Consider the following 19,687-nt stretch of genomic DNA (forward strand, 5'->3'; position numbering starts at 1 on the left):
TCACATGCATCCTCCAACCTTGCCTCTGCATCAAGCTTCCGGCAGGACCATCTCCACTGTGTATTGAATCCTGCCAGCCGGCCACAGATCTGTTCCGATCTGCGAACCACACGAGCGACCCCTGTCCACAAAAAGCTTGCGGTCTGTCGACACCGCATCGTGTATCTCGTCAGTGCAGAATTTCCATGCTCACCGAGATTTATTACCACGTTACAGCTCGTATCCGTTGAAACTGAATCAACATCCAAATGTACCACATTGATCTTCATGCAAAGTGCTGAATGGTCTGATGATTAACATTGTGCAGACTACACAGCTAGCACACCATGACCAGAACGACAGTGCAAAATTGCTGGTTCTGCAATTTAATGGGTTAACGGCCCGGACACAACATGCATGTCTAATCATTGAAGAACCCAGAGCGCATGGCATCTCGATCATATATTCCCTGCGCTCGCTGCCACTCTTCTTCGTTAACCTCCCACTATCCACTCACGTTTCAAGCATCGAGTGAGAAACAGCATCGTCGACGTCCATCGACCTCTTCGTGCATGAGAAACGGCATGGCCGCTCCTAGGTTCAGGCCGATCGAGGAGTGCGCCACGGAAGGGCGGTCGCGGCAGACGGTCGCCGCCGACCTCGACGGCACGCTGCTCCTGTCCCGGAGCGCGTTCCCCTACTACCTCCTCATCGCGCTCGAGGCCGGCGGCCTCCTGCGCGCGCTCGCCCTCCTCGCGTCCGTGCCGCTGGTGTACCTCACCTACATCTCCGTGTCCGAGCCGCTGGCGGTGCGCACGTTCGTGTACATCGCCGTGGCTGGCCTGAGGGTTAGCGACGTCGAGGCGGTGGCGCGGTCGGTGCTCCCCAGGTTCTACGCCGGCGACGTGCACCCGGAGGGGTGGCGGGTGTTCCGCTCGTTCGGCAGGAGGTGCATCGTCACGGCGAGCCCCCGGGTGATGGTGGAGCCGTTCGCCAGGGCGTTCCTCGGCGCCGACAGGGTCATCGGGACGGAGCTGGAGGTGGACGGGTCCGGGCGGGCGACGGGGTTCGTCGCGCAGCCCGGCGTGCTCGTCGGCGAGCACAAGAGGCAGGCGGTGACGAGGGAGTTCGGCGACGCGCTGCCGGACGTCGGCATGGGGGACAGGGAGAGTGACTTCGACTTCATGTCCATCTGCAAGGTATGCTCAAGTGCTCGACTACTCCATGTTCAGTTAATTGACAACCTTCTCTACACACATTTCTCGCGTGTACAGTTATCGAAAAGTAGGCCGTCAGCCCTGATTTTTGTTGGCGTACATTTGACCACCAATACATTAGTGCAGTGCAGTACATTGCTTCCCCATCTACATCGTAGTCTGCAATTTTTGCCGTCCTAGATAGCAGACATGACCGATGTTGCAACTCTGGTGCAGTTCGACCCATTATACTCAAGGATTGGCCCCTTGTCGACATATCACATATTCCATAACGGGATTACTAAATCTCTGTCGACTGATACATAACTAAGTCTAGGTCGATGTTATATTCGTGAAACCTTATGTGGAGATTCATGCGAATGCGATATATTTTTTAAAAAAAAACTTCCATTCCATTTATATATTCTTCCACTTGACTGAGACTTGGTTAAGTTTTAGTCGACTGGGATCTAGCCACACCCATTCCAGAATGCTCTTGTTAGTTGCATCAAAGCTGCATTTATAGGAACCCTTATAACGACATTTGATGGGATCTATACTCTCAAAAGCCCTCGAGTAAGATATTTGAATATAATAGTAAAACAAACACGACCACATATGAATAAACACACTATATGCATTGAAGTCACACAAATTTATTTGTAGAGAACATGTCTCTATTTTCTTTGTTAGAATTGGAAGCAAAACAAATTTAGATAAGGATTACTCTAGTCCCAAATATTCATTAAAAAATCCAATGAAAAATATAATTTTAAATCCGAACGTATCTTCCACAATTGACAACCAAAAAAATATAGAATAAGTACGTGTTTTAATATTTATCAATACAGTTAAATGAGTAGTCTTGAAAATTGGTAAAGTATTTAAGGGTCTCAATGAAAAAAAAATACATTTGGTAGTACGATAACTTTTGAAGTAAAAAGGATTAGTACAAACAAAAAATTGTTGTGTCATCTCGAACACTATTATCTAATAAAAGTGGTGGAAACCACTAAGACACCTAAAAATATTGCAAACACATATGTACAATCGCAAGCAAAGACCCTGTTTATTTAGGTTTTGTTATTGCACAAAAAATGCAAGCAATTTACTTGTAACAGAATAATAGCTTCATTGATATAAGCATTCACATAAAATCTGAATTGTCAACTCACAGTAGTTTTTCATGTATAAAAATGTTTACACTAACAAAAACTTAAATGTTTTTCTCATGACTAAACCACCCAAGTCGGTTGTTCTTTTTGAGAAATTTGATTTTCTTATTAAAACTTAGTAAAAAATTGGGAAAAAATCATAATTTCAGATGAGTTCAAGAATATTCTCAAACTCTCCTGGGTATGTATGAGCCTAGATTGAATTGGCAGAGTCTCTTCAATTTTATTTTAAAAAACGGTATCCAACTTTGGCTGAAGGTTCTACAATTATTGTAAACTTTAAATTGGATGGTCATAATTATCTCAAAATATCCAAAAGTATTTGGCGGACATGGTTTATAGTGCGAGAATATTTTGATTTTCTAATATAGTTTGTATCTCAATTTGGATAAAAAAAAGCAGGCAACCAATGGCATGTGAGGGTGCAGTTGGAACTGGGACAAATTGGTCGGACCCAGTTGCATGTCGATTGTGGACTTTCAAATTGGACAAAATATGTTAGCAGTTGCGTATCGAGGATGGACTTGCAACTGGGACAAAAAAGACGAACCACTCAATTGCATGTTAGAGATGGAGATGCAACTGGGGGAAAATGGCTAGCCCCCACCCACCCAACCCCAATTGCTTGTCGAGGGTGGAACTGCAATTTGGACAAAATTGGTTAGGGCCCAATTGCGTATGTAGGGTGGATTAGCAACTAGGACAAAAAATGTGCTCTCCAATTGCATGTCGGGGGTGTGAAGGTGCAACTGGGACAAAAAGAGTTGCCCCCTCCACTGCATGTCGAGGGTTGACTTGCAACAGGACAAAAATGAAGTTTGAGTCTAGGTGCATATCGATGGTGGACTTTCAATTAAAAAAGGCGGGCCCCGAATTGCATGTCGGGAGTGGAGTCGCTACTGAGACAAAAAAATGGCAGGTCGCCCCAATTGCATGTCGGAGGTGGATTTGCAATTAGGACAAAAAGGGTAGGGCCCCGAGTTGCATGTCAAGGATGGACTTGTAACTTGGACAAAAAATGGGTGAGGCACTAGTTGCATGTCGAGCGTAAACTTGCAACTAGGACCCCCAAACTGCATGTTGGGGGTGAAGTGGCAACTGGGGACAAAAACGAGTCGGCCTCCTAGTTGCATATCGAGGGTGTACTTGCAAGTTGCTACTAAAAAAGGGACCTGCTTGCATGTTGGGGATGGCATTACAACTGGGACAAAAATGGTTCCCGTCCCCAACCAAAAAAAGGTTGTGTGCCGAGGGTGGACTTATGATCAGGACAATAAAAAAGGCTTTCCTGAGTTGCATGTCAGCGTGGACTTGCAACTAGGATAAAAATGGATCGGACTGACTTGCGTATCGAGGGTGGATTTGCAACTAGGACAAAAAAGGTCTATGAATAAAAACCACAAAATCCAAAGATGAAAATAGGGCAAAAGGGATACAAATGGATCTGAGGTCACTCGTCACGTCATCATTCACTGCCATCTTTTTCGTCGCGAGAAAAAATAAATCAAACCCCTCAGTCGACTCCCTCCTTCCTACTCGCGTCGGCTCTACTCCAAGGCAAAGGGCAATGAAAGAGAGATAGTGACAAATAAAACTAAGGAGGCAACAACCATCTCATATTTTCAACTTGTACAACACATTCTTAAAAGAAATGGGCCCTCGAGGCCGTGTCATGAAGACAACCTAACAAAAGACACATGCACGAACGGGCCAACAAGTGGACACTGGACCTACGATGAGACATGGAAGTATAGGACGTACGTGACAAAACAACCTACGATCAAGATTTGTACAACATTTAAAACGAACAGGTCAAACGTCGGGAATTAGATGAGACCTTGCTAAATCTATTTAAAAAATAATGAATTTAAAACAAATAAATAAGAAGGAAAAGGAAAAATAAAAAATAAATAAGGAAAAGGAGAAATTAAAAAACCGATATTTTATAGAAAAAAGTTATGAATAGAAAACAATTGAACTTAAAAGAAAGTTCAAAAAATCAAAGCAAATAAATTAAAAACAATAAGGAAAAGTGGAAAAGGAAAAGGAAAAGGAAAGTAACACAACTCTGACTTGTACTCCCTCTGTAAACTAATATAAGAGTGTTTAGATTACTACTTTAGTATTCTAAACGCTCTGATATTAGTTTACGGAGGTAGTATATTTCTACCCCACCCCATAGGGGAAAACAATGAAAAAGGCCCACTCTTTGATTGCATTGCATGAGACAAAAATATGTCCTTTTAGCCATTTTTTGTCAAGTTATATTTGAGCAAATAAAAAAGAAAAATTTAGAAAAACAATGCACTGCTGAGTTGCTGAAGTTTGAAACTCCTCCCTTACATATATGCATAAACTGTATGCTAGCGTCGTTGCGGGCAGCGTGAAAAACAAAATCGATACACCATTTACTGAGCATAAAAGAAAAAATTACAAAAATGTATTGTTCAGTTTGTCTCATCCAAAATGCACACTTTTTCGGTTAGTCCTATCCTCTCAAAACACAAAACTAGAGTCATCAGTAAAAAGATATAAATAAAGTTCGAAGCCCTCAACACAGAGGCAAACATGGCCCAACAAAAAGTTGAAAAACACTAACAAAGCACCGAAAATACTAACTGAGGAGTACTTTTTTCAAGAGTCACTTACACCACCGGTGCTCAAACTTGGCGCGAAAAGTCATTTTAGTGCTAAAACTTGCGAAGTACATTGAACCGATGCAACAACTTGGCTTAAACATGCAAATACGGTGCAAAATGCAACTGAATACGCCCACGGGGCTCACCAAGCGTGACAGCATGGCATGGGTCCACTGTCAGCGACCCAAGTTGAAGACTTTTGGCCCGCTTCTTTCCAAAAACACCCTCAACATTTTTCTACTCACAATAAAGCCAGTGACATAGGTAAAAATAATTAGTTGTCTCAGCATCCTACGTACATTATATGACAAAAAAAAATTGGTCAACCACGGACTCAATCCGAGGACCTGTGGTACAGGGCGTGCGCAACTAGCCACAGCCTTGGGAATTTGTTGTCTTATATGAATACATATCTTTTATACAATTTTCCTTAAAGAATGTAAATTAAGATTTTTGACACGTACAAGTTAAAAAAGATGGCTTAAGAACTCAAACTAGCGACCACATAAAGACCTGTAACCGATCCTTCCACTCCAATTAGAAAATTTTCATGTAATTTCATAAAATACTCAATTATTAATTTTATACTATACATATAATTAAATTAAGAAATACACAAATATTTGTATAACTCATTTAAACAAGTTTGTATATATTCAAATAAATGCTCATATAAGTAAAAAAAATCACAGTTTTACTAAAACTAGTCATCCTTTAGAAAACAATTATGTTGGTTCAAGAAGTTGTTTTAATAAAGATTGTGTGTTTTCTAAAAAAGCATGTATTAACACACAAATAGAAAAATATATACAGGTGTGTTATATCGGCGTGTTATAAATATTATATACATAACAATGAAATAACTTACTTAAAATTGTCACGTATTATTTTGAAATATCCATGTACTTAGTTTATGAATTATAAAAAATGTTTGTATAATTAACGAATACAAATATTTCTTAAATTATAATTCATAAATATTATTTTTCAATTATTGAAACGTTTAAATAATTATACACATAATTTTATAACTCATAGGCATGTCCTTTAAAATAATGTTAGTATAATAAAAAAATATTCATAATGCAGAAAATAAAATGTTGATACGAATATTCAATAGCGTTAATACTTAAGTTATGTAAAAAAAATATAGGTCACAAGTGAAAATTATACAGAAGTTGATGGTCATAAATATTTAGTAAATGTTTGTATTCAATATTTTGTATAATTTAAATATGAGCCACGAATGTACAAAAATGTTCGTATTCCTTAAACATTTTGAATGATTTTATTTACTAACCATAAATTTCCATGTATAATATTTATAGCATAGTAATATTTGAACATTATTTTATTACTTACTACATGTATTTTGCAAATATCTTGAAAACAATTATTGCGTACAAAATGAGCCACACTAACTGCAGTCCATGCCGAGTGAGCGTCATTGTTATAAGATATTTAGGCTAGCTATCCAATATGTCTGAGGAAAATGTTGGGGCTGCAGTGGCTAGTACCTTCAGTGTGCACGTTGCAGTTTTCATGTTTACACGGAGCAGGACGAATTTTTAGTGATTATTTACAATTTGTACTACTGACTGGGGGCCCCAGCTCGCTGGCGCTTTCTTGTGAAAAAAAATAACAGGGCACACGCCCTGCATCTTGCGTCCTAACAATGGACCCATGCCACCCTGTCACGTCTAGTCAGCCCTGTGGGTGTATTCAATTGCATTTTGTACCGTATTTGCACAAAGAAGCCAAGTTGTTGCATCGATGTGGAAGCAAAACCGTGCCTTCCACGGAAGGAAAAAAAATGTGGCATAGTCTAATGTATTTGTAGAAATACAGGGGCAGAGCTGCCTATGTATTGAGCATGCAACATTCTCTTGGACCTCCATGACATGATGTGCATATGGGCTAAAGTTTTTTAGAGACAGCATACTGTGTATGACTCTTTTTATAACCAAGAAACATATATGGCTAAGACGCCCCCATGCATGCAGGAAGGGTACATCGTGACTCGGAGTAAGTACAGCCCGGTGCCAAAGAACCAGCTGGAGGGCCCCGTCATCCTCCACGACGGCCGCCTCGTCCAGCGCCCGACCGACATCAACGCCCTGCTCACCTTCCTGTGGTTGCCGATCGGCTTCGCCCTGGCGCTCCTCCGCGTGCACGTCAAGCCGCTCCTCCCCGACCGCGTCGCCTTCTACGCCTACAAGCTCATGGGCGTCAAGCTCGCCGTGCGCGGCAACCCGCCGCCGCCGGCCACGAAGGGCCGGCCGGGCGTCCTCTTCGTGTGCAACCACCGCACCGCTCTCGACCCGACCATGGTCTCCGTCGCGCTGGGCCGCACGGTGACACGCGTCACGCACAACAGCGCCTCCGGCGTCCTGACGGACCACACCTCGCCGGTCAAGACCGTCGTGCTGTCCGGGGACCGCGACGGCGACGCGGCCCGCATCGGGCGGCTGCTCGAGGAGGGCGACCTCGTCGTGTTCCCCGAGGCCACGGCGTGCCGCGAGCCGTTACTGCTGCGGTTCGGCGCGCTCTTCGCGGAGCTCACGGACCGCATCGTGCCCGTGGCCATCGCCACCAAGGAGAGCATGTTCCACGGCTCGACGGTCCGCGGGCTGAAGGCCATGGACCCCTACTTCTTCTTCATCAACCCGCGCCCGACGTACGTGATCACGTTCCTCGACCAGCTGCCAAGGGAGCTCACCTGCGGCGGTGGCAAGTCGCCGGTCGAGGTGGCGAACTACGTCCAGAAGTTACTGGCCCGGGTGCTCGGGTTCGAGTGCACGAGCATCACGCGCGAGGAGAAGTACGGGGATCGTCGGAGCCGCGTGGCGTCCAACGACGACGGACCTGGAGAAGCCAACAGCGTAAGCACTTGAGCTAGGGGTATATATGAATGCATTCTCGATTTCTTATGTGTTAATAATGGCCATTCATCGTTTCCAATTGTTGTCATGTGTTCTAATTTTCTGTTTCAAGTTGTACAGTAACCCTTAGCAAGATCAGAGCCGCGAAGCTACCCAACCATGGTGTGTTTGACTTGTCGTGGATGTCTTGCTAGTTGCTACTTTCTTTTAGGGCATATTTGGTTCTAGGCAAAGTAGATTGAATCCTTCGGTATAGCATTATTTACATTTTTGGTTCAAATGAATAGAGTAAAGGGAAAGCGAAGAAATATTCCTTCGATATCATTTGATCTCACTTTTAAATGAAGAACACAGTAATTTAACAATCCACTTGGACCTTTTTTGGGGGGCACAATAGCTAAATGTCAGCCGACTGACTTTAGCTTTTGTCGTGACTCGATTTTCAGAAGGGCAAAGAAGTTTGCATGAGGGAGGCCGGAGGGAAGGAAGGAGCTCGCCGGAGGGCTGCCCCATCATCTATCTTAGGGTGGGGGTTGGAGGCGGCAGCACGATGGTGGTCGGGAGCGGTAGCACGGGGCGGTGCAAGTTCGCCGGCGAAAATCTCCGTCGGTGCCGGGGCTAGGGGGAGGGGGCGGCGACACGGTGGTGGGCCGCGGTTGGGGAAGGGCGGTGCGGCGAGGCTATGCGTGAGCGCCATCGTTTGCGGGTGGCGGGAGCAGGTGGTTAGGCCGGCGACGGCGGGGTGGTGGAGAAGAAGGAAGCAGGATGTTGAAGAAGGAAGTTGGTCCATTCATTTTCGCATCCAATGGTTGGTAAAATCGACTGACCCAAAAGAAAATTCAGGCGGTTGTCGAAGGGAGGGGGGCATTTCAGCCCACGCTTTTCTCCACCCATCGCCGCTTACGATTCCGGCCATACCAGCCGTCGGGGTCACGATGGTGGGCCACCACACACCCGAGATTGTCCTTCACCACTTCCTCCTTCCTCGGCCGGCGGGAAAGTTGCAGATCGGCGGCTGTTTGTCGTGGCCGCCAGATTTGGCGTTTCCGGCCACCGACGGCTGCGCCAAACCATGGATTGGTCGGGGAGCACCCCGCACAACCCCGACAAAGCCCTAACGATGTATGCGGGTACTGGCTCGTCCTCTAGCCGTCGTCGTCGGTTTGCCGGCTAGGACTCGGCCGGCGCTCGCGCAGCGGCTCGCCGGCTCGCCGATGCCGCTCATACAATGTGACTACTGCATACAGATAGTGCTGCGCCTAACGTCTAGCACGCCGCAACACCCCAGATAGGTATTCTTCAAATGCGAAAACGACGGAGTATGTTCTTATTTTCATTCAGCTTTGTCAACCTATTCGGTTCAATTTCGATAGCTTATTGAGATGGTCATATGGGTAGGAAGGTGGACGCTCATTTTGGTATTGGGAAAAAGAATACATCAATTTATTGATAGAAATAAACTTAATATATGTTCGTGCGCTCGGTTGTAGAATTGAGGCAAATAATGGGACTGCATGTGCAATTAAAGAAGAAGCTAGAGGGGAAGCACCGTCTTCTTTTTTTGAATCAAAAAAGAAGAATGAAGAATGCAAGATTAAGAATCTGCGGATTAACAATGAAGGCATGGAAAAGATGTTGGTCCAACTAATAAGAGCAATTATGGAAATTGGATATCTTCTAAATGCTTAATTGTGATTCTTGTTTTTTTGTATTACTATTCTACCAAAGATTTGGTGAATTATTATGTATCTAATGTCTTTGAAAAAATAAAGAAGCAAAAAAATGTATATTCATGCCCGAAATTGAAATGCAAATTACTGATTTACGGGCTGGCGCAGGCGGCGGCCGAGCAGACCCTGCAAAACGGACCGTAAAAAAGGACATTGCTGACGCCCGCGCTGGTCCGCAAAGCCGTTTTTTCACTAACTGTAAACGAATTTTGCGGGTCGACATTACACAAGGTCCGCTAGAGATGCTGTTGGTCGTGAAGGTGGTTCATGCCAAAGTTTCGAAATGAGATCATACTTAACTTCATTAATAATAAAATCATAACAATGTCTTCGAAAAAATAAACAGTAGTTTTGGCCCTCTTCGGCGCGACTTGAGCGCTGGTCACTCCTGGATATACAGGGTAGCCGACCAGTCCATGATATTTCTTGATATCGTGCAATCATACAAATCCATTACGTATCTGCTGCGCAACATGTTTTACATACATACATGCATGTGACATGTCCAGGTGACCACATCGTCCACAGGTCGCCATGTCACATCTTATGCGCTGGTACTGTAGTGGTACAACACACAGGGCGGCCAGATGCGGTGCACTGCATCAAGGTGAAGGTGCATGGGACACGAACTGCAGGAACTCGTCGTCGCACAGGAGGCGGCCCATGGTGTCCGGGGCGAGGCACACCTCCACGTCCACGCTGCCGTCCCCGGCCTGCCCCGGGAACGCCGACATCTTGCCGTCGAACTTGTTCGCCCGCCCGCTCCGCACCGCGAGCGCCCTGCCCCAGCCGAAGTCGTTGCCGTCGTACATCGGGAACCGCGGCGAGCTGCCCATGGTGAGCGCCGCGCCGTCGGGGTTCCCCAGCGGGAAGCACCGGGGCGCCGCCTCCCAGTCCGCCGCGGCCTTCCGGATGGCGCCGTCCTCGTGCGCCACCACGGTCGCGTGCAGCCTGGCCGCCGCCCACCCGAGGTCGTGGGACGCCAGCTCCGCCACCGTCGCCGTCGTCGCCACGCTCTGGATCGCGTTGCCGAAGTAGACCGGGGAGATCTTCGGGCGCAGGCGGTGCCGGCAGTTCACCGCCATGCGGAACGTTGTCGTCGCGTCGGCGGCCAGCTGCAGCCGCGCCCGCGTCACGGCCCTCCACATGTGCGCGCACATCGACTGGAAGGAGGAGATCTCCCCGCAGCCTCCCTGGACCTTCAGATCATGCACGAGCTTGCCTTTAACCTCGTCGTCTTCGTTGCTTTTTCTGCAGCGGTTGGCCGCCGCCTTCAGGCCGCGAATCGACGCGGCGCTGAAGTTGATGACTCGCTCACGGAGGGGCGCCGATGCGTCGAACGTCACCGCGGGGCCGTCGCGTCCGGAGAAGCGGAGGACAGCCGTGGAGCCGCCGAAGAAGTTGCGGCTGAAGTCCGGCGGCTGGACTGGCTCGCCACGGCACAGCCCAGCCCACGTGTTGAAGAAGTGCCAGAATGAGGTGCCGTCCACGACGGCGTGGTTGGCGACGAGGCCGACGAAGACAGCGCCGTCGCCGAGCACGGTGACCTGAAACGACGTGAGCGGGCGGCGGTGGCCTTCGTAGCTGACGGTGCGGTCCATCGGGAACAGATCCTTCGTCAGCCTGGTGGGCACGTCGGCGTCGCGCACGAGGAAGTCGGCGAGCGACAGAGCGGGCGCCACGGCATGGTAGAACTCGACGGCAGCGCCGTCGTCGCACCGGATGACGATGCGGTCGTCGGGGAGCGTGACGAGCCGTCCCGCGAGCGCCGGGAAGACGCCGAGCGCGCGGGAGAGCGACAGCGCGAGCGACGACACGAGGCGGGCGTTCGGCATGCCCGCGGGCGGGAAGAAGAGCCCCTTCTGAATGTAGTGGCACGACAGCATGGGCATGTCGGAGACGGACAGCCTGAGGTCTCCGACCGGCGGCGCGCCCTCCGGCAGAACCAGCTGCTTGGAGACGACGGTGATGCTCGGCGCCGGCGCGCCCGCGCAAACCATTTGGTTCAGCACGGCCATGGACGCAGGCGCCGGTGCGGCCTCCACCACGACGTCGGCGGAGATCGGCGGAGCCATACTGTGTGTAGTGGCTGCTGCGCGCGCTCTCGGTGATGGCGTCACACAGGATGGCGTTGGGCATCGCTCGGTGGTCGACACGTTATATAGACACGGAGCTGGGTCTGGGTTCATGCATCTGGCCTTCTCCTATTCATCTTGTACATTGTTGCGAGATGACCGTGGGCTGTGGCTCCCAGGTACACTTTGAGTGGATGTGCTGATAAGAAGTTGTGCTTCTTGGCCAGAGAAAGCAGAGAACCATAGAATAGACGAGGGGCCGCCGTTGCATAAAAATCCAACGGTTCACAACCCTGAAAATATATTAGTTTCAATCGACTTTCTCCGAACCCTGGACCATCCCTCTGATAAACATTCTCTTATAAATTCCGTCGTCGTGAGGACGGGCGTTGACCTATTGGCTGGGCAGCTGAGGTAGCTGCCAGCCCCCCCGGGTTCAAGCCTTGGCTCTAAGACGCGGCGTTGACCTATTGGCTGGGCAGCTGAGGTAGCTGCCAGCCCGCCCGGGTTCAAGCCTTGGCTCTAAGACGCGGCGCTCGCAAAATTTCTTTTGTAAAAAAAAGACCAATAAAGATTAGCTCTTGGATTGGTCTTATTTTTAGAAAAAAAAATGTCGTCATCACCCCTCATCCGAACTGGTCAACCATACGCACCAACGTGTTTCTCATGAGACCTCATTTCTTCTCCACCAAAATCGTCTGAAAACATAAAAAAATATCTTCAGTTGACGAGGAATAGGAAAACCGAGAGGATAATTTACCACTGGCTGAAACGATGCAGCATTTACCAAACCTGTCGCTCTCACAAAGAAAAAGGCATTGCAAAGTCACATTTGAGCGCACGTTTGCATAGGTGGGATTCTGCCCAGATATTTGCGGATTGGCATAGAAATTCACAGTAGTGTACGTATTCTCTCTGATCCTCAACGTGGGTAGTCTTGGACAGTGATGTGCACCTGGAAAGTGGCACCTTTTTCTTGCGGGGACTGGAAAGTGGCACTTTGACAGGGAATTACATTAAAACGTGTTGCTTGAAATAAAACAAATGTGTTTTTTTTGCGGGAATAAAACAAATGTGTTATTATAAAATAAAATTTTCTATTCTAAGTTAACATAGAAATTACCATTTACATGTTGATAATTTCTAGTGGCGTTTTTTTCAGCAGAATTTAGTACGTAATTAAAGAAATTGTAGTCTGTGCACAACTAGATCGACTTAGGAATAACTATTTCCAGTGCTATGTAGAATCCAATAGAAAACTACATCTGATGATGAATCTATTCCTATCAATTATGTTGATGGTTCTAATATTATTTGTGTTAACTAATTACTTGATCAGGCAAATTGTAAACCATGTTTTCTCCAACCAGAACAAATTTCTCTGGTTGAGGGGAATCAGGCCTCTGTGTAACAAGTTCATTTTTTTTCTTAAAAGAGAAAACGGGTTTATAATTAGTAGACATATGTTGAAAGCAATGGTTATAGGTGGATCATTAGTTAAATCAAATGTTGCCGAACAAGCAAGTGGAAGGACTTGAAGAACAGTAAAAGCCATATATGATGGTCCATAGTTGGTAGTGCCATATATTCGAGAGTTAGACATTGATGCTACTACATGAAAAATACATTATGTGTTATCCCAAAAGAACACGAGCAAGGTTCAAATTCTCACAGTTCCCACTATTCTCTGCGTTTGCAACACTATCCTTGTTTGCCATTGCAGCATCACACCGCTCCATCATCTACACGCTCGTCTCTCCACACCATTTGCACATCTGCTCCTCGACTTCGCATCCTGCGTTCTCAAGCATAAGAGGTGATGTAAAGCACATACTATGTCACAACTTTACATAACCAACAACACAATCATGAACATTTTTTTCTTAGGACATAGGTAGCATGAGTAAGGGCATGTACAATGGTGGCATATGGTTACATATGCCCCATGACAAAAAGTAATTTGAGGCATTTATATTTATTTTTTTTCCTCTCCAATGCAATCTACCACTAGTGACCTCATTAAAAAATAGAAAATAAAGACTCTAGGACACATGCATCTTTACTTTTTACTCCAACCTTTTCAGCTTTTGTCACCGGACCATATTTTTTCTCTTCAAGTACCCGCCTCCTGGAGAGGATCCCGCTTCCCTATCCGAACCTACTTTACGTCATATCCGATCCTACATGGCATGCGAGACATCACCTTGAGGGTATGCATTGTACATGCCCTAACACTATACCACTTGGTCAAGAATCCATCGAGGAACAAAGGAGTAGTGAAGCAATACTTTCAACCAACCCATCATAGTCCCCACTTGCCCTTCCACCCCTCTTCATCTTCCTAAACCAATTGATGCTTAGCTCTTCTGCTTTCTTCCCTCGCATTGCCTCTTTTTTCTTTTTTCCTTTTCTTGTACAAAAAAGCACTCATCACCCTTGTAAGAGATTGTTCGGATGTGCAATCGCCTGTCTTTTTCAAGTCTTTCCTCGACATCAGCCGCACATTCGACGTGCATCTTTTTCACAAAAAGAATGGTTAGATCTGCATGAGAGGACGCAGAAAACTATATTTATCCAGAGGAAAGTGTAAACCATCCACAAAATCATTCAAATGGTCAAAAAAAAGGAGCATAAATCTTAGAACAACCAACAACTAATAAGATTACGTAACTCAATCACATATTCTATCACTGAATAGCCATCCAGCCTGGTTGTCTAAATCTCGCATAACCACCTCAAGTTTGACATGAAGTTTTAGGACCTTGTTTTGTTTGGGCATCAGATTCGGCTGAATCGGCTATGGATTTGATGCGCTGGCCAAACTGATTTGACAGGATCGGAATCAGGTTTGGCACTGAAGTACACCGAGACATTGCTTTAGCTCAATACACTAAAAATAACCCAAATAAGATTTTTCACTCATTTTTTAAATCTTATTTGAAAGAGTTGTTTTGTTTCAGATTCAGCTAATCTGAATTTGGTCCTCAAGTCCCGGTCATTGATTGGTCATAGAAATACAACTGATACAAACTCTTTAAATGGACCTTAAACGTGCAGTGCAGCCTGACCGGCACACCTCATATCTAATTCAAATGTAGATTCTCTAAAGCTGAAAAAAACCCTGCCTTGGACTGCGCCCTTTGTTCGTACCCGTGCCGTGTGAGGCATGTGATGCATCGCCAAGTGCACCTCTTTGGCATGTGCGTGCAGGGCCAATCCCGGCTTGTCCTCCTGTCTCCAAACATTTTCATCTCACCAGCGCAGATCTCGATACAATGTACACAGTACACATCACGATCCGGTCGCCACATGACATGCCGGGGCACACACGTGTCACACAAGCTTTCTAATTGCGCCCACAGCAACAGCGGCGGGACCCGCCTGCGCCTCGGCCCTTGGAGCGGAACCAGATGATCCCCAGCGACTGCTGGCGACGCGGTACGAGCTCCGGTCGACCGTCCCTCGTGCGGCCTGTCCCCGTGGCCCACCGCACCGCCGCAACGCGCCAGGCCATCGAATCCCCCCGGCGGTGCGCCGTCGCTGTCGCGGGGTGGCCGTGCCATTATTAGACGGAGCACCCGGGCGTGCGCGCGCGCGGCTGAGGTTCGCGGAGGCTGCGGAGGGGAGCAGCCGATGGCCCCCGGCGGCCCGGGGGCGTCGTGGCGCGTCGCCAGCCGCAGCCGCGCGGATGGGGGAGGGGCGGCCGGTGAGACAGTGTGGGTGCGCCGTTGGCCTCGGTGGGCCGAGGCATGGAGCTGCATGCCGCCCTGCCCGCCCCGCCGTACGTAGCGAGGCGACGACGGGGCCGGCGACGCGCCTGGGCAGGACGTCGGCCGGAAGCAGAACGAACTGGACAGTCGAAGCCATGCCCCCTAGCGCGAAAAGCAGGAACTTGGGTAGGTGTGGTAGGGCCTGTCGTGTGATTTATAATTCTTTATTATTTATAATCCAGTTGGAACGTGAGCTAAATATGTTGAAAGTTCCGTCTATATCGAAGTTGATTGAGATCTTTATAGGGGTCCGGGGTGAACATCAGCTCTAGCAGATTCCCTAATATAAGTAATAATAAGGACCTTAAAACAAATTTAAGCTTTGGAGCTTAATGCTTTTTTCAGATCCTAAAAATTTAACAATTATATTTTTCACCTCCTATTTTTCTTTTCGAGGGGGTAAATGGAGTGTATTACTCAAGAGCAAAGAAATTCATCCCCACACAAATTAGAAATGTTCTGGGCCCGAGTGGAGCCAAACCACACGGTCCTTCGTCCTTCCCAAATTAGCCAACACATGACTATTTTATTCTACTTTCTTGAGTTATGAGTAATCCTACACTCCCGCTCAAACAAAAGCCTCTTAACCTCCGTGAGCACCATGGCATATTGGGAACGATCTTGCCCCGAAGCATTGATCAATTGAACAGCTTGCAAACCATCACACTCCAAGATAATAGTAATTCTGTTAATTGGTCTGCAAGTGCCCAACCCGCCATGCACGCAGCAAGCTATGCATGCTAAATATGAAAGAAGTTCCGTCTGTATCGAAGTTCATTGAGATCTTTATAGGGGTCCGGGGTGAACATCAACCCCAGCAGATTCCCTAATATAAGCATAAGGATTTTAAAACAAATTAAGCTTTGGAGCTTAATGCTTTTTTTCAGATCCTAAAATTGTAATCATTATATTTTTCATCTCACATTTTTCCCTTTTGAGGGGGGTAAAAGGAATGTATTACTCAAGAGCAAAGAAATTCATCCCTACACAAACTAGGTGATCATTACATCTCCTATTTTTCTTTTTGAGGGGGTAAATGGAGTGTATTACTCAAGAGCAAATGAATTCGGTCATCTCAATTTGAACAAAGTACAGACCAGAAATTCTAACAGGTGCACAGTGATTATCAACAACGTCCCCACACCTCCCGGGTCGTCCCGCGCGAGCGACCACGGGGGTGAACCAATCTCGCTGCCGCAGGCAGCCCACCAGACTCCTCGTCTAGCCGCCGCCTGAGGCCTTGCCGACGAAGCCTGCACAGGTTCGAGGACGGCGGCGGCGAGGCGTTCTCTCTCTCCCGGCTTGGATCCCATTGGTGGCGTCTCACTGAAGGCCTCTGGCGGATCAACATGGCAACTACAGCAGGGCTGCGGCACCCTCCCGCGAGCGGCTGCTTGGTGTTGGTCATGCTGTGAGGCCCGATGCATGATGTGGGGGTGCGTGCTCGACGCAGGGTTGCTCCGTCCAGGTGTGGCTCCTTCTTCGGGCGGCAAGGTCCCAATCTAATCCCTGGAGGGAGTAGCGGAGCGGCGGCCACCCTCTGGGTCGGCTGGGGTTGGACCAGCGGAGTGAGTGGGCAAGAGTGCAAGACCAGGTGGTCGCGGCCGTCGCCGGGTTCAGGTCGGGTCCCTTTGGATCCGGCGCTTGGACGTTGTTGGCCGTGCTGGGTGGTGGTGTTCATCACTGGCCATGCCTGATCGATGGATTCGGCGCCTGGATGATCGACTACAGTTGTTCTTCATGATCCTCCTTCCTTGTGGGTTGAGCACCATGGCACTTTCATCTCTGCAGGTTTTGGTTCACGCTCGCTGCCGGATCTGGAGCAGCAGACGGAGATTTGGTGGTATGGGATGGTTCGGCCCAACGTCGACGACGTCCCTCGACGTTGTTACCCCCCCTCGAGGCGAAGTCAAGGTCCATCCTATCCACCTCTGAACCTCTTCCGGACGAAAGTCCAAAATCCGTATGGATGGGCGGCGGCGGCCTGCATCGTACCCTGCATGGAGGCGTCGTCTTGGGAAGCTCAAGTGTTCAGGGAAGAGTTGTTGTGGGTGGTGGGCTCCGCGTAGCTCTAGCAATGCGACGATGTGGAGGTTGGCAGGAGGAGCGGCGTTGTATCTACCGCGTCGACCGTCGATGACAACGAGTATTGGCGACATGGTGCAGCTGGATCTCGACGACAGATGTATCTGGATGAACGAGCGCAGGGCGGTGTTGATCGCCTCGAACTTTAATTTCACAGTACATTCGAGCATATAAACTTTGTTCGAACTACAATTTCACATGAATATAATTCAAATTCTTTACATGTCCATATCACAAAAATAAATAGCATTTCAAATCCTAATTGTAAAATTTTAAATTCAAAATCAAACATAACAGAGGGTTCAAAGTTCAAACATAACACATGATCCAAATAAAACATGAATAAGCACAACAAAACTATTGCCCATATGATGGTGGTTGGGGGAGGGGCGCCAACGGGGTCGGTTGTTGACCGCCTCGTCGCTAGATGTTTGACGCCGTTGGGTCTGCTCGGTTGGCCTTGGGTTGCTCGGTTGGCGTGTTCTAGGTGGGGTGGGGCTGGCATTAGGGGCCCGTTTAGGATTAGGCCTGGGAAAAAAGGGGACGAGACTTGCCTGCTCCCTTCCCGTGCTCCCATCCGTACTCCCGCGTACGTGGCTTGATTTGATTGGAAGAAAATAAGGCCCGGCCCCACACCCTGAAAATCAGGGGGGGAGATGATTAGATTAGAAAAGAAAAAAAAAATGACAGCCGTAGGATAAAGTGGGAGCACGGATGGGAGCATGGGAAGGGAGCAGGCAAGCCGGATCCGAAAAAAGGTTGCCTGGATACAGCCTGAGAGGATGCAAAATTTTGTGTGGCGAGGCTTGCCTCCTGGACGTGTATTTGGTTCCTATCCATAGCCTGGCTCATGTGACTTGAGTATTTAAAATATTTTCAACGAGGATACAGTACAACTCCCAGGCCTTAATTACCTCCAGGCCGCTGCGGCAGCCCGCCAGGCGCATAGAAAGAGACGCCTGGACCAGGCTAAATCTGGCTGCCTGGGCTAATATTTCTTTTTTTTTTTGCTGAGTGTACCAGGCTAATCACATATTCCCTTCGTCCGAAAATATTTTTCATTAAAATGGATAAAAATAAATGTATTTAGAATAAAAATACGTCTAGATACATCCTCTTGCATCCATTTTGATGACAAGTATTTTCCGGACGGAGAAAGTACGAGGGACAACCAGGCCAGGCAGGATTCGTTTTTACGAGGACATGAAGCAAACAACTCTCAGGCAGAATCCGGAGCATCCAGGTCAGGCGTGCGGTGGCATGGAACTATGGAAGGAAGCCAAACACCCCCTAGGTCCCTTTGTCGGCCTGCATGGCTGGCATGGCTTCCTGGCAGGTGTATTCTGTGTAATCTATCTGCCGGTTCGGCTTTAGCGGCAGGTGGGAGGAGAGGAGCACGGACAAAAGAAGAGGTCGAAATAGAAATTGACATAAGATGGAACTTTATGTCTTTCTTACGAGTAGTACTTACTGATGTTCACACATTTAAAAAGTGTTAAAAATTTAAAAGAATAATGTAATTTAATTATTTAAATGTCTTCGCACATTTCGAAAATGTTAAAGTATTTTTTATTAAAACCAGATATTATTTTCAAAAATATTTGTTGAAAGAGTGAAAATTGGAAACATGAAAAGAACAGAACAACATAATTAAGACAAAAAATAAAAAAGGGAAATTATAAAAGAGAATCAATATGTAAAATGGAAGACTTAATGAAAAGGAAAAGGGAGATAAAAGAAAATTAGTAAAAAAGGAAAACGGAAAACCGGAGCAAAATTCAGAAATAGACCAAAGACCGAACGACACAACCAACACTAACAAAACAGAGAAAACGCCGACAAGCTGCTCGTCAGTGCCTGCAGCGCTGCTTTGCGTCGATGGCGCTCACCTGCCTGCTTCTTGGGCCGGCCCAAAAAGTTCCTGGCTCGCTATTCACTAGTTGTGGTTGACCGGTCAAGTGTTGACTTATTAAAAGAGGCAAAAATCAAAAAATATCACGAATTCAAAAAAGTTCATGGATTTGAAAAAGAATCGAAAATTCAAAATGTTCACGGATATAGAAAATTACGTGGGCTTAAAACTCATGGATTTGAAAAAAAATCAAGGATTTTGCGGAAAAAGTACGTGAATTTGAAATATGTCCATTAAATTGAAA

General features: G+C 47.1%; 2 protein-coding genes across 2 annotated transcripts; one reads left to right on the plus strand and one right to left on the minus strand.

Moving 5' to 3' along the window:
- The first annotated feature begins 267 nt into the window (after positions 1-267).
- LOC123058281 (glycerol-3-phosphate 2-O-acyltransferase 6-like) lies at positions 268-9,376 on the plus strand. The gene is made up of 3 exons (XM_044481058.1): positions 268-1,178; positions 6,993-7,871; positions 8,318-9,376. Exons 1-3 carry the CDS (start codon positions 426-428, stop codon positions 8,987-8,989), a joined length of 2,304 nt encoding a protein of 767 aa, XP_044336993.1. The 5' UTR covers positions 268-425; the 3' UTR covers positions 8,990-9,376.
- Positions 9,377-9,972: 596 nt separating this feature from the next.
- Positions 9,973-11,800, minus strand: LOC123058293 (uncharacterized acetyltransferase At3g50280). The gene has a single exon (XM_044481064.1). It carries the CDS (start codon positions 11,788-11,790, stop codon positions 10,204-10,206), a length of 1,587 nt encoding a protein of 528 aa, XP_044336999.1. The 5' UTR covers positions 11,791-11,800; the 3' UTR covers positions 9,973-10,203.
- Between the last annotated feature and the right edge of the window lie 7,887 nt (positions 11,801-19,687).

Source organism: Triticum aestivum, chromosome 1A, assembly GCF_018294505.1.
Source record: "Triticum aestivum cultivar Chinese Spring chromosome 1A, IWGSC CS RefSeq v2.1, whole genome shotgun sequence".
Taxonomy (NCBI): domain Eukaryota; kingdom Viridiplantae; phylum Streptophyta; class Magnoliopsida; order Poales; family Poaceae; genus Triticum; species Triticum aestivum.